General features: G+C 27.3%; 2 protein-coding genes across 3 annotated transcripts; both read right to left on the reverse strand.

Annotated features, from left to right (window-relative positions):
* Nucleotides 1-307: 307 nt before the first annotated feature.
* LOC112773176 (MLP-like protein 43) lies at nucleotides 308-1,932 on the reverse strand. 2 transcript variants are annotated; one of them, XM_025818235.3, is made up of 2 exons: nucleotides 1,644-1,932; nucleotides 308-900 (listed from the first exon to the last, which is right to left on the reverse strand). In XM_025818235.3, exons 1-2 carry the CDS (start codon nucleotides 1,831-1,833, stop codon nucleotides 623-625), a joined length of 468 nt encoding a protein of 155 aa, XP_025674020.1. In that variant the 5' UTR covers nucleotides 1,834-1,932; the 3' UTR covers nucleotides 308-622. The 2 variants fall into 2 exon arrangements, with proteins under 2 accessions (XP_025674020.1, XP_025674021.1); XM_025818236.3 differs by having other exon boundaries at nucleotides 308-894; nucleotides 1,644-1,928.
* Nucleotides 1,933-5,190: 3,258 nt separating this feature from the next.
* On the reverse strand, nucleotides 5,191-7,302 carry LOC112772719 (MLP-like protein 43). The gene is made up of 2 exons (XM_025817717.3): nucleotides 7,010-7,302; nucleotides 5,191-5,717 (listed from the first exon to the last, which is right to left on the reverse strand). Exons 1-2 carry the CDS (start codon nucleotides 7,197-7,199, stop codon nucleotides 5,446-5,448), a joined length of 462 nt encoding a protein of 153 aa, XP_025673502.1. The 5' UTR covers nucleotides 7,200-7,302; the 3' UTR covers nucleotides 5,191-5,445.
* Between the last annotated feature and the right edge of the window lie 8,038 nt (nucleotides 7,303-15,340).

The following is a 15,340-nucleotide window of genomic DNA, read 5'->3' on the forward strand; positions in this document are numbered from 1 at the left end:
TTTATTATTAAACAATATTTTTAACAATAATTTGATAATTCAGATGTTTTTTCGATTTACTCATTATGTTTATGCGAAAGTTAAAAAATTAATTTTAATTAAATATTTTAAAAATATTTTTTTATTTAAAAATTTTTTAAATTACTAATTTGATAATTCAATTTTTTTTTTTTCGATATACTCATTATGTTTATGAGAAAGTTAGACAGATACTCATTATTTATAAATAATTTTAAAAATTTAACTTATATTGCCCAAAAAAATTGATTACCCATCGTGACTCTAATTTTTATTAGACATATACAGATACTTTTAAATTTCCATATATCCATGGCATAAACGCAACCAACAAAAGAAATCATTAACGATGACTTTACATACATACATACATATATACATACATACATACATACAATAGTTCAATCCATTCAAACGAAGGATAAACATACATGTAAGGTTGGACTTTGAAAACATACTTCCTTATTCTATTCTTCACCCAAGTTCACACGTATTATTTAATTTATATAAAAACTTAACTACTTCCAAAACAGTCCCGAAAATCTACCCCTTATTAAATTCCAACCATGCATATAACGTGTTTCTAATTTTCTTTTAGTAATTATTATGCCTTGAGAAGATGAGCATCCATCTCTTTAGTAGATTTGTCAAAGAGTTCCATGTAACCATAAGGAGCTTCGACATTATCATTAATTTTCTCATATTCAAGTGTCCATTTAACTGAAACACTTCCATTGCTGTTATCAATCTCTTGAATGGTGAGCTTCAAGACTTTATACTGTTGACTTATGTCTCCGTTAAAGAGATTAAATTTGATTGTCTTGTTCTTCTCATCAACAGATTCAATTGTCTCCTTGCATGTCGTTACTTTACCATCTATTGCTTGACAATAATCAAAATTAAAAAAAATTAAAAAAAAGGAGAAAAAAAAGAAAATTAAGAAAACCTGAGAATAATTATGTCAATTTAGTTAACATAATTACATACAAATTATGCTAGACCTTTTGGTTGTCTTAAAATTTTGTCTTTTGTCTTGCTGGAAACAAAATCTATTTTTTGTTTATATTTTTAGGAACTACAAAAAATACAAAAATTTTGTCAATTTATGTATATACTTATAGCTCTCTTCTAATAATCTCACTCATAATAGGATTTTTAAACAAAATTCATATAATTCTCACTAATATTATTTCGTAGTAAGAACTTTTTGTTGTAAATGGAGGGAAACTAATTAAATTTAATAAAATTTTAAAGAAAAAAAAATGTTAGAGATATAATGATTCATATGTCTTCGTCTCAAATTAAATTTTTGAGAAAAATGGTATTACGACATAATATCAAAGTTTCTAAAATCGAAAAGTTTAAAATTTGATTCATGTTGAATTTTAATGAAAAAAGTTTTAGCGTAAGATAAATAACAGAGAAAAAAATCATACAAAAAATTTATATAAACTCAAAAAATATCTCTTATATGAAGAGATGTATTAAAAATATAATTATTTATGTAATTTTTACTATATATAAATTTAAGTTTTTTAAGAAAAATGATATCATGTCAAATAAAATTTAACGAGATGCTTTCTTTTAATTTACAAATTAATCCAATTAAAATTAAGCTTGATTACCTATAACATAAGTCCAGTGTTTAACCGAACCGCCGATGCTGTGCCAGTCCTCACCCTGATGCAGCTTGGTGTGATGCACTCTTTCACAAATATTTTGAACATGGTGGAGAGATTTTGACACAAGATTAAAGAACTTTCCAGCAGGTGCATGGATCACAATTTCAGTACTAAGCTTACCACTCAGTGCCATTGTCTTAAGAAGGAAACAACTATTATGAAGCAAGAAATTAGATAATACTAATAATGTAATGAAGCTAGCTACTATATTGTCAGCTTATATAGAAAAATAAGCTACCTACTATATATTGTATGTCAGCTTGTTCCTCAATGAGATAATAGTACTATTTATTGCGCTGCTAATAAAAAATTTTAATCAAAACAAAAAATAGTCAATATATGTTATTTTACTCAATGAAATTATCTAACAATGATTAATCACTAAATTCTAATCAATTTTGTTAGGAACGCAAAATAGGTACCATCATATTTTTATAGTTTTATTTGTATTTTGATTTTATTATATTCATCATGAATTAAATTTGATTATATTATTTATAAAATTTGATTATAGTGCTTATAAAGTTTTATTATCAATGTAAATATATATATGATCATTTTGCATATCAAAATGTATTTCTATAATGGATCATTATTGGTGTTTGATTGATAATTGATTTTGATAGTTTATATATAATATAATTTTTTTTAGGGCACACGTAATTTTGAGATATTTATGTTTAAATATCATGATACTTGTATTTAAATATTTGTGTTTAATATATTCAATATATATATATATATATATATATATATATATATATATATATATATATATATATTAATTTTTAATTAAATTTTTTTGTTAAAATAAAAGTAAAAAAAATTATTGGCCCCGCCAAATCTCATCTACCTTAGTCCTGAGTCAAGAACCTCCTTATATATTATATTTTGATCGTATATCTAAAATAATGAGATACATAGATATACATACACATATTCTAGATACAGTCACTTAATTATGAATAAACACGTATCTCAACTCTTAAGTACTGAACACCTAGATATGTAAATACTAAATACACATATTACGAGAATTGAGTAGTCGATTTATGAAAACAAATGTGTGATTTGTATGTATTTCAAGTGCAATCGAATTATTTGTTTTCAAACATTGTTACTTATCCTGAGTGCTGAGTTACCGAATTATTTTTTTAGAAAAAGTATTAGGAACCAATACTAATTTTGTACCATGTCTATAATGGATTAAAAAAATATAAAATTATAATTAATAATTAAATTATTAATTAATTATTTAATTTTAAAATTTAAAATTTAAAAAATTAGGATTAGAATTTAAACCTATTTACACTACGTACCGTAACTTTCATTATACGTTCAAAATTCACCGTCATCTTCTACTATCCTCACTTCATGTCACTGAATTTTTCATTGGCCATACCGACGCCGCCGCATCCTCCCACCGATACCGTCCTCACCTCCACGGTCAACCCGACGCGTCTCGCCCTCCGATGCTCAGCCTAACGTTGCTGCCACTTCTTCGCGCGTCTTTAATTCTTCCAAACCGGCTTCGCTTTCTCCCATTCCTTCAAGTCTCTTCTCACCGATGATACCACCATGCTCTTCTTCTTCTTTGGATCCAAGCATGGTTAGCTTCTTTCAAATTTGAGCCATATGCTTCACAACATTGCCGCTTTCGTCATGCCTAGTCCTTCAAAACTATGTTTCACCACAATAGTTGTTTCTTCTGTTTATTCATCTTCTTCTTCTTCTATTTTAATGGTCAATTTAGAATGGTCATTTTAGTATGTATGCGGATGGTTATTTTAACTTTTATATAGATGATTATTTTGATTGGATTGGATTTAGTAATATATAATTAAAATATGTTAGATGTTCAATTCATTAGGTATGCGGATGATTATTTTTATCTTTAAGTGGATGGTTATTTTTACTAAGGGTAAGTGGCGAGTGGCAAGCCAAGTAGCGACGGTGAAATGGGATGATTATTGATGAGAGTGGGGCGGCTGCCAGTTGAAAAAGAAGAGAGTATTAAAGTGAAATGCTTTAGTAAATTAGAATTTCAGATGGTTATTTTTTTGAAATAACTAACTAAATTTTTTAAAAATTTGAAATTGGAGAATTTAAAATTTGAAATTTGATGTGAAATAACTGAAAGAGAGTTGTTGAATTTATTATTTATTTTTATTGGACTAAATAACGAATCCATTGTACACATTGTCAAGATTTCTCATTGGCTCCCTAACGGGATTTTTTTTTATGATTTTTGTATGATAGTATCCGAAATGTGTAATACGTATTTAAATTAGTAAATACTCTACCAATTATATATTTCGATAAATATTAAAATTATTTAATTTAAATAAAAAAGCCAAAAAATATCTGGTATTAAAATTAATGTTAAAATTTTTTGGAAAAAATGTATTGACTGATTATTCTATCTTTAGATTTTTGTTACTTCTTAAAAATATTTTTATCCATTTACGACAAAAATTGCAAACTAAATTCATTTAGCTAAAGTTATTAAATTTTAAAGTAAAAATATATCATTTTTTTAATATTTTTACATAAAATACACAAAAAATTAATTTTTATAATATTTTTTGATAATATATATTTAATAGTCAGATATTTTTATTATATTTAAATATTTTAAAAATTTATTATTAAAAAATTCAAAAAATACTTTTATCAATAATTTGATAATTTAAATTTTTTTTTTATTTACTCATTATGTTTATGAGAAAGTTAGAAACTTAATTTTTAATTAAATATTTTTATTATTATTTTATTAATAATTTGATAATTCAAATATTTTTTATAGGAAAGTTAGAAAATTAATTTTAAATTAAATTTTTAAAAATATTTTTATTGTTAAAAAATATTTTTATTAATAATTTGATAATTCAGATATTTTTTTGATTTATTCATTATGTTTATACGAGAGTTAGAAAATTAATTTTAATTAAATATTTTAAAAATATTTTTATTATTAAAAAAGTACTTTTGTCAATAATTTGATAATTCAGATATTTTGTTCGATTTACTCATTATATTTATGCGAAATTTTGAAATTAATTTTAATAAAATATTTTAAAAATAATTTTATTATTAAAAAACTACTTTTATCAATAATTTGATAATTCAGATTTTTTTTTCGATTTGCTCATCATGTTAAAGCGAAAGTTAGAAAATTAATTTTAATAAAATATTTTAAAAATATTTTTATTATTAAAAAATTAAAAAAATACTTTTATTAATAATTTGATAATTCAAATATTTTTTTTTCGTTTTTCTCATTATGTTTACGTTTATGAGAAAGTAAGAAAATTAATTTTAATTAGTTAATATATGTCAATTTAATTCAGAGTTTAAATTTTTAATTTAAAATAAACAAAATAATTTTAAAAATTTAACTTATGTTGCCCAAGAAAATTGATTACCTATCGTTATTCTAATTTTTATTAGACATACATAGATACTTTCAAGTTTCCACACATCCATGGCATAAACACAACCAACAAAAGAAATCATTAACGATGACTATACATACATACATACATATAATAGTTCAATCCATTCAAACGAAGGATAAACATACATGTAAGGTTGGAATTTGGAAACATACTTCCTTATTCTATTGTTCACCCAAGTTCACACTTATTATTTAATTTATATAAACACTTCCAAAACAGTCCCAAAAATCTACCCCTTATTAAATTCCAACCATGCATATAACGTGTTTCTAATTTTTTAGTAATTATTATGCCTTGAGAAGATGAGCATCCATCTCTTTAGTATTTTTGTCAAATAATTCCATGTAACCATAAGGAGCTTCGACATTATCATTAATTTTCTCATATTCAACTGTCCATTTAGCTGAAACACTTCCATTGCTGTTATCAATCTCTTGAGCGATGACCTTCAAGACTTTATACTGTTGACTTATGTCTCCATCAAAGAGAGTAAATTTGATTGTCTTGTTCTTCTCATCAACGGATTCAATTATCTCCTTGCATGTAGTTACTTTACCATCTGTTGCTTGACAATAATCAAAATTTAAAAAATTTAAAAAAAAGGGAAAAACAATTAAGGAAACCTGAGAATAATTATGTCAATTAGTCAACATAATTGCATACAAATTATGCTTGTCCTTTTGGTTGTCTTAAAATTTTGTCTTTTGTCTTGGAGACAAAATCTATCTTTTGTTTATATTTTTAGGAACTATAAAAAATACTTATAGCTCTCTTCTAATAATCTCATTCATAATAGGATTTTTAATCAAAATTCATATAATTCTCACTAATATTCACTACAAGAAAATAGAGTTATTTTAACACTTTATTTTTTAACACCATAATTAAATGTCAAAATTAATACATATTTTTGACAAATATCATAAATGTCAAATTTTCTATGTTTTCTTGATGAATAATTTGACCGTAGAAAATTACTCATCAATTTTGACACTCGTTTGTTTTCAATTTACTCCACTATTTTTCTTCTTCTTTGGCTCTGTTAATTTTGACATCACACTTCTCTCAGTTTAGGATTATACTACTCATTCTTTATCTTCAAAATCTCAAGTTATTCTTTAGTTTCAAAATCTCATCTCATTCTTTGTTAAAATTTTTTGTTGAGAATATTTTATAGTCAATAAGCGTCAAAATAAATAGTATTTTTGACAATTAATAAGTATCACAGAAAATATGTTCTCAAAATTTTCTAACAAATTATTTTTGACAGTCAATATTTATCAAAATAAGATTTAATTTTTTTTCACAATCACTTATATGTTAAAAATACTATTTTTGACAAAACTTTTATTAACATATTTTCATAGTTAAAATAGTGTCAAAATTTATTTTTTTAACAAATTTTAATTTTTTTTTACACATTATAACCCTAAAAAATAATCTATATTGTTGTAGTGATTATTTCATAGTAAGAACTTTTTTTGGTTGTAAATGGAGGGAAACTAATTAAATTTAATAAAATCTCAAATTAAATTTTTGAAAAAAGTGGTATTATCACATAATATCAAAACTTCTATAATCGAAAAATTTAAAATTTGATTCATGTTGAACTTTAATAAAAAGAATTTTAGCCTAAGATAAATAACAAAGAGAGAAAAATTCGTAAAAAAATGTATGTAAACCCAAAAGATAACTCTTACACAAAAAAAGACGTATTAAAAATATAATTGTTTATGCGACTTTTGCTATAAGTTTAGGTTTTTGAAAAAATGATATCATGGCAAATAAAAATCCGACGAGATGCTTTCTTTTAATTTACAAATTAATTCATTTAAAATTAAGCTTGATTACCTATAACATAAGTCCAGTGTTTAACCGAACCGCCGATGCTGTGCCAGTCCTCACCCTGATGCAGCTTGGTGTGATGCACTCTTTCACAAATATTTTGAACTTGGTGGAGAGATTTTGATACAAGATTAAAGAACTTTCCAGCAGGTGCATGGATCACAATTTCAATACTAAGCTTACCACTCAGTGCCATTGTCTTAAGAAGGAAACAATTATTATGAAGCAAGAAACTAGATAATACTAATATTGTAATAAAGCTAGCTAGAACATCTGATGGGAGATATTGGACAATGAGTTCAGATTTGTAGGACCTTATATAGAAAAATAAGCTACCTACTATATTGTCAGCTTGTTCCTCACTATTTATTGCACTGCTAAGAAAAAATTTTAAGGTGGAAACTCAGGTGCAGTCGACTTCATGTGAAATTGATAGTGGAAAGCCGTTAGATAAAAATTTAGTCAAATCAGTCAAATCATCTATCGGTTCTCAACTATCAACTTCACATGAAGTCGACTGCACCTGAGTTTTTAGTCGACTTCACGTGAAGTTGATAGCGGAAAGCCGTTATATGAAAATTCTATCAACTTCACGTGAAGTCGAATGCACCTGAGTTTTCACCAAATTTTAATCAACACAAAAAATAGTCAATATATGTTATTTTACTCAATGAAATTATCTAACAATGGTTAATCACTAAATTCTAATTAGGAACGCAAAATAGGTACCATCATATTTTTATAGTTTTATTTGTATTTTGATTTTATTATATGCATCATGAATTAAATTTGATTACATTATTTATAAAATTTGATTATAGTGCTTATAAAGTTTTATTACCAATGTAAATAGTATGATCATTTTGCATATCAAAATTTCTATAAATAGATCATATTATTGGTGTTTGATTGATGATTGATTTTGATATTTCTATAATTTTTTTAACACATTCGAGAGATAGAAAAAAATATTAGAAGACTAATATCTATTATTAATATCGGTCAATATTTTGTATTGATATTTTATTTTATATTACTAAAATTTAAAATTTAACAATTATTATTTGAAATAATAATAATAAAAAATAATAAATTTTATTGATAGATAATATTGTTAAAAAAAATTTACAATAAAAAATAAGCCACACAAAAAATTCAAGAAAGACAATAAATAAAACCATCCACTCCGATCCATGTGTAGGTCACACATATCTGCTAATTATCTATCATTATTGGTTCATTAGTAAGTATTTTGCTAATATTAATTAAAGACAGCCTTATTATTACTATATTAGTATTTATTTAATTAAATGATTATATTTTTAAATATTTTAATATATTTAAATATTTTATTAATTAAAGTATAAGATGAGATATGCGAAGCCGAAGTAGGGACGATGACAAAAAAAAACTTGTATTCATAGATATTCGCAAAAATTATTATTACAACAAAAATTATTTTTAGTGACAAAATTTTAGCACAATAGTACAATAACTACTATTTTTTTGTTTAACTTATGTTTTTGTGGTTATTATACATTTATCATTATTAATATATATTATAATGGTAATTATTATTATTATTGCCATCATATATATTATTATTTTTTTTACTTTTACTTTTAATTTTTTTAAAATTAATAACGGTAATTATTATTATTGTCGATAAAAGTGTTCTACTATTTCTAAATCAAATTGATTAAAAAAGACTAAAAAAAAAGAAAAATAAAACTGTTCTTATTCCTGTTGTCACAAAATTCATTTTCACTTTCTTCTGTCGAACTCACTTTCTTCCAACGCTGATAGCCGCTATCCATCATCCTACACACATTCAAACTGCATCTCTATTTTTGTTTTCATCTATTCTCCACATTAGATCTGTGTCATTGTCTCAGATCCACTATTGCTAAGGTCTTTCAGTTTCAGAGTCTCTGTTGCTGCATCATTCTCAAATCTACTCTTTCGAGTGAAATTATTACCAACTTGTAGCTGTGGAGTCAAGGATTCAGAACTTGAGGAATTAGAAGGCCGAAAGCATTAGAGATCATAGCTTCACGTCGCAATTGTTCGTTGTTTTTACGTTGAAGTTTGGTGAACTGTTAAATCTATTATGAAATTAGGTTATAATAACGTGAATCTTTTTAATTATTTTGATTTTTTATATTTCTATTTGTACTTTTTTTTTTAATGGCAGCTCCTCTTTTTACTCCATTCACACTTTTTTTCTTTTTTTTTTATAATTGCTGTGTTGAACTTATCATATCACCAATACTATTCTCTTTTCTCTCACATATCTATTGCTATTGTTGAACTGTACTATATGAATACTTTTGTTTGTTATTTTTGGGAAATAGTGAATTATTATTCAATGAATCTGATATAGCCGATCTTTGGTGGTACTCTCAAAATTGGGATTATTAGGGCTTGGATGTTTATGCTCTTCTTCGTGTTAGGTATCAAACTTTGACTTTTTTTACCTGTTTTATTAACTTATATGTAGATGTTAATGATTTGACATTCAACAAGATTTAAGATAGATTTTGTTACTATTTTATTTATTTTTTAATTCTTTCAGTAAAAAAAAGATAAATTTTATCAAATTAGACTTAATTTACAATGCAGATCATTTTTGTAATGTGCATCATAGTAATAGTTTATTTAATTTTATCATGGTAAGAACATAAGATAATTGATATTTTATTTGTTTTTGTTAATAATTTGGACCACATGCTTGAAAAACATATAAGAAAGTGTATGATGAAGTTCTACATATTAGTTATGCTTTAAAAGCTTCTGGTAGTGAACTTGTAAGTGAATGTTTCAAAAAGATTTCATTGTTAATTAGGAAATTATTTTGTAGATAATTATAAAAATGTTCATATCACAGAGTTCAAGGATTGGAGTTTATGGATTTAACTTTTCTCAATGGATTGTGACAATGAAGATATGATGACATTTTAATGAGTATGTTTAAAATAAATATAATAATTTTGTGTTTATTAAATGTGCTTTATTATTATAAATTATTAAATTTCATTAAATATAAATTAAAAGTTATTATAAAAAATTGATAAATTATAATAAATATAGAATAGATTAAACATCGTTAGTATATAAATAAATAAATATTTTTTTAATATATAGTACTTTAAATAAAAAAATAATTTTTTATTTCAAATGATAAATATAACATATATAAATACAAAAATATAAATCTTTTTTATTTATTAAGATCAACAATTATCATGCAATAAAAATTTATAATATTAAAAAATTATAAAATAATATTTTTAACTGTAATATAAAAATATAAAATAATTAAATTTTATTTTATATTATTTGATAAATAATTTAAATTATTATATTAAAATTTTATTAAATAATTATTTTGTTAAAAATATTATTATATAATATAAATTTTTTATTAAATTTATTTAAAATATTTATTGACGTAGTTAGTTAATAAATTTTCCTTCCTGTTTCCTTTTATCGGAAATATTTCAATAAAATATTATATTGCATAATAATATTTTTTTAACTAATTACGTTAATAAATATATTTAAAATAATTTTCTACAACATTCTCATTCCTATTTTCTTTTTCGGAAACTACACTCTTAAAATATTTATTGACGTAATTTATTATTAAATATATACAATAATATTTATTAAGGTAATTACATTTTGGGGTAAGTACGATTTTAGTCCCTTAAGTTTAGTGCCAGAATCGAATTCGTCCCTCTTGTTATTTTGCCATTAAAATCGTCCTTAATGTTTTTTTTCGTATTAAAATCGTCCTTTTCAATAAAATTTTTTATTTTATTCCTAAACTACCCCTATCCTATTTTAATAATAAAAATTATAAAATTAAAAAAAAAAAAGAAAACGCGTAAAAACGCGTTGGGGGTGGGGGAAGAAAAGGGTATACGAAGGGGGAGGGGAGGGGAGGGGAAGGGGGGAAGGGGGACGGCGCCAGGGAGCCTCCGTCGTCGCCGCCGTGACCTCATCGTCGCCGCCGCCTCTTCCAGAACTCTGATGATGATGACGATGAAGGGAGAAGAGAAGCCGCCGTCCCGCCACCGCAGTCTCGCCGTCCCGCCGCTGCAGCCGCTGCCTTTCTTCGAACCAGATCTGTTCTTTGTGCTTTGAATTTATGTTTCTCTGTGTTTGTCTGTTTCTGTTTCTCTAGCTTTGTGTTTCTCTGTTTCTGTTTGGGGGTGGGGGGAAGGGGAGACGGGGAGGGAGAGGGGATGCGGGGTGGGGGTAAGGGTGGGGGAAAGACGCGCGGGGTGGGGGTGGGGGGAAGGGGAGGCGGAACTGGCGATGGGGGGTGGCGGTGAGGGTGGGGGTGGAGGAGTGGGATGGGTTGTGGTGGTGCCGTGGGTTGTAGGGGTGGCGGTGAGGGTGAGGGTGCGGGGTGGGGGTGGTAAGGGTGCACGGTAGGGGCGGGGGTGGGAGTGAGGGTGGGGATGTCGGGGTTGTGTAGGGTGGCGGTGAGGGTGCGGTGTGGGGGTGGGCATGGAGGTGGGAGTGGTGGGTGTGGCGGTGCAGTGAGTTGTGGGGGGTGGCGGTGAGGGTGCAGGGTGGGGGTGGTGGTGGGAGTGGTGGGGTGGGGATGCCGTGGGTTGTGGGGATAGCGGTGAGTGTGCAAGGTGGGGGTGGGAGGCGGGGGTGGGAGGGGGAGGGGGAGGTTGTGGTCGTGGTGCTGTTGGTGGTGGTCGTGGTGCTGGTGGTGGTGCTGTTGGTGGAGGTTGTGGCGGTGGTGTTAGTGTTGGTGGTGGTGGTGGTGGAGGAGGTAATTATGTTGGTAGTGGTGAGGGTATTTTTGTCCAAAAAAAATAAAAAGGACGATTTTAATACGAAAAAAAACATTAAGGATGACTTTAATGGCAAAATAACAAGAGGGACGAATTCGATTCTGGCACTAGACTTAAGGGACCAAAATCGTACTTACCCCTTACATTTTTATATAATAATATTTACATCTTGTCCGATATAACACCCTAACTTTTAGCACGTCATGATCGTATTAAAGATAAGGTATTACTAATCGACTTTTCTTGTTTACTATTTAATATTGAGCCTTTAGTTCGATATCGCGTTTCAATTTTTAAGAAAATGCCTGAAAAGTTTGCTTTTATTAATTAAAATCATATATCAAAGATTCTCAAGCAATACTAATCACATAGTTATTAATAATAATAAATATCATACAACAAAATTCAAATAAAACTCAGTTACAACTCCTATCCCTCTGTATTAAATAAAATCTTAAATAACAAGGACGAGGAAATTCTATGAAAGCAACTCAATACATAAACTTAACTCAAATAAGACTAATATTCGTCCGCAGCTTCAAACTGAATCTTCGAACCTGTGTCACTGAAAGGGTGGAAGATTTTGGGGTGAGAACAAACCATGCGTTCTCAGTAGGGAATGGAAATGCCGTAAAAGTAATGATTAAGATGCAAATAATTAGCTTTACTTAATAAAACTATTTTTGTCAAATCTTGGAAAATATTTTTTAATTCTACTTTAGATAATTAATTACTTTTCTTTATATTTGTAAACTCAAAACAGATTTCAGACACAAAACTTGTCATACCAACTATCTCTTAGCCACCTAATTAATTCTTAGTCACAACAACAGTTATTAATCACCTCAATACATCCACAAACTAATAGAACAAGCAAGGGATTCAATTCAACACACACAACAAGTCGCAAGTCGCAATAAGATAAACAGCATAATCACAAAGAGACAAGATAAGCAAACACAACCAAATGCAAACGAGCAAATAAAAATGATGCATGTCTAGTCCTATCGCAGGTAATGAGCTCATTTGTCGGTTTTGACCCGCACCCAACGCAATCCGACTCGCAAGTCGGATAAGGCATTCCAGCGGCATAACCTCTGCAAGTTTCTACTTCTTGCAGGCGCTGATTCTCCAGCTGAAGTATGCCGAACATGACCTCTGCAAGTACTTGCAGGCGCTGATTCTCCAGTTGAAGCATGTACCACTTTCTCTTGGAAGCCATTCCATACACACGAGCGTCCCCGCACAATGATTCACATATAAAGCCCACAGCTTAACATTTTCCCATCGGCATCATAACCATTTACTTTCCGTCACCCTCTCGTGACCTTTTAAACATTTCATAATCACATGTGCCATGTTCTTTTCTCATTCTTTCTTTTTCTTAACAAACCAAATTCATATCATAACTTAAAACAAAATCTCTTCTCAAAAGAGTAAATTTAAAATATTATACTTTTCTTAATAAATCGGATTGAAAATAACTCTTTCCGTAATAGTTCAAAATCAAACAATATTCATAAATCAGATTGGCTTTTAAATAACACCTTAAACAAGGTCTTGGAGTTTTATAAAAATTTCGGCAGTATTTCCTCTAAAATTTGGACTATGCAACCCTTTTAGGGTTCCAACCAAACCATTTCTAATTCCCAGAAAACATTTTTGATAATTCAAACGAATCAAATTCAGTACTAAAAACCTATTTTCAATTCTCACAGATTACTTCTGATAAACCAGCAGGCCAAGTCCAATATCCAAAACATTTATAAATCTGAAAATTCAACTAGTTCCAATGTCAAAATCTCTTCTATCTCTCAATTTATTACTAATAAAACAAATTTTCAATACAAAATCCGTTTCTCAATATGAGTAAATATGTAAATAAAATATTTTCCACTATAAAATTATGTTTCAAAATAAATTTATAAATCAGATTTTTTGAAATAATACCACATTTTCGGTTACTTTTACATAAAATTGAGCAGAATCCCTCTTAAAAATTGGACTTCACCACTCATGCGGACTCCCTCAAATTCATCACTTTCCAAACCAAACTCAAATCCAATTCCATTCAACAATTATCAATACGACAATTTCTTCAACAATTAACCCATCATATTACAATTTAACAAGTGACACTAATTTAATCACATTTTACAGCCACAACTCAACCAATTCATCATAATCACACAAAATCAGGATTTCAACAACTCCATAAAAATTAGAAAACCAATATCAATCACAGCTTCAATTCAAACTCATTATTCATTCATTCCAAGCAATCAAATTATTTACAAATATCCACTAGACTTCCGTGGCATTCATAATTTAAAATAGTTAATTTCAAAATAAAATTCTCTACCTTCGTATGAAATCAAAATATGCGAAGCTCCAGAGGAGCCTTCTGACCGAGCTGTTGAAGGGAAAAACGTCCGGAATCTTTCGTGTCTCCTAGAACTCCAGTTGGCTAAACTCAAGGGGTAGAAAAGTTATGTCACTGTCGATTTCCACCAGATAAAAGTAACACCAACACGTAAAGGAGAAGAATACGAATACTTTTACCGGATTAGATTTTTTATTAGAATTACGGATCGCAAAAAATCGAAACCAGAAGGTTAGAGAGATTTCACGGTTCTCTCATAAAGCTTCGGTCTCTCTCTCTTTTCTTTTTTCCAGGCTTAGTGAATGAAATGAAAAGTTAAACAAAGAGGATAATTGGTGGTGATTAAGGCTTCATGAGCTGTCAAGTTCTTATTTTACATACCTACATTAAAGGCACGTTTCCCCTTTTCTTTACCTTTGATTCTATGTACATACATATATATATTTATTTATACTTAGGGTAGGCATATAAGCATATTTCAATCTCATATATATATGCAATGCATATATAAGCCACGACGTGGCTTTTGTTTCTTTTTATTTCTGAAAAATAATTAATAATATAATAATAATAATAGTAGTAATAATAATAATAATAATATTAACAATAATAAAAATTAATTTAAATATTTACTTATTAAAATAGTTTTTAATAAATAAAATCTGAATAAATATAATGATTTATAAATAATTATAATATAATAACAAATTTTTAATATAATATAATAATTCATAAATAACTAATTATTTAACTTTTAAAATTTTGGGGTGTGACATTCGAAACTACACTTTTAAATAAATTACATTTTTATAAATATTTCAATAAAAATTTATATTATATAATAATATTTTTAACAAAGTAATTATTTAATAAAATTTTAATATAACAATTTAAATTATTTATCAAGTAATATAAAATAAATTTAATTATTTTATATTTTTATATTGAATTAAGAATATTATTTTAATATGATTTTTAATATTATAAAAATATTTATTACATGATAATTGTTAATCTTAATAAATAAAAAATTTATATTTTTTATATTTATATATTTTATATTTATTATTTAAAAATAAAAAAGTATATTTCTCATTTAAAGTATTGTATATCAAACGATATTTATTTATTTATGTG

The sequence above is a fragment of the Arachis hypogaea genome, chromosome 18 (genome assembly GCF_003086295.3).
Source record: "Arachis hypogaea cultivar Tifrunner chromosome 18, arahy.Tifrunner.gnm2.J5K5, whole genome shotgun sequence".
NCBI classification, from domain to species: Eukaryota; Viridiplantae; Streptophyta; class Magnoliopsida; order Fabales; family Fabaceae; genus Arachis; species Arachis hypogaea.

Coding starts and splice junctions, on each gene's coding strand:
- LOC112772719 (XM_025817717.3), bottom strand. CDS start 7,199: ATGGCACTGAGTGGTAAGCTTAGTATTGAAATTGTGATCCATGCACCT. Junction 5,718..7,009: donor ACACTGGACTTATGTTATAG/GTAATCAAGCTT, acceptor GTCAAGCAACAG/ATGGTAAAGTAACTACATGC.
- LOC112773176 (XM_025818235.3), bottom strand. CDS start 1,833: ATGGCACTGAGTGGTAAGCTTAGTACTGAAATTGTGATCCATGCACCT. Junction 901..1,643: donor ACACTGGACTTATGTTATAG/GTAATCAAGCTT, acceptor ATTATTGTCAAG/CAATAGATGGTAAAGTAACG.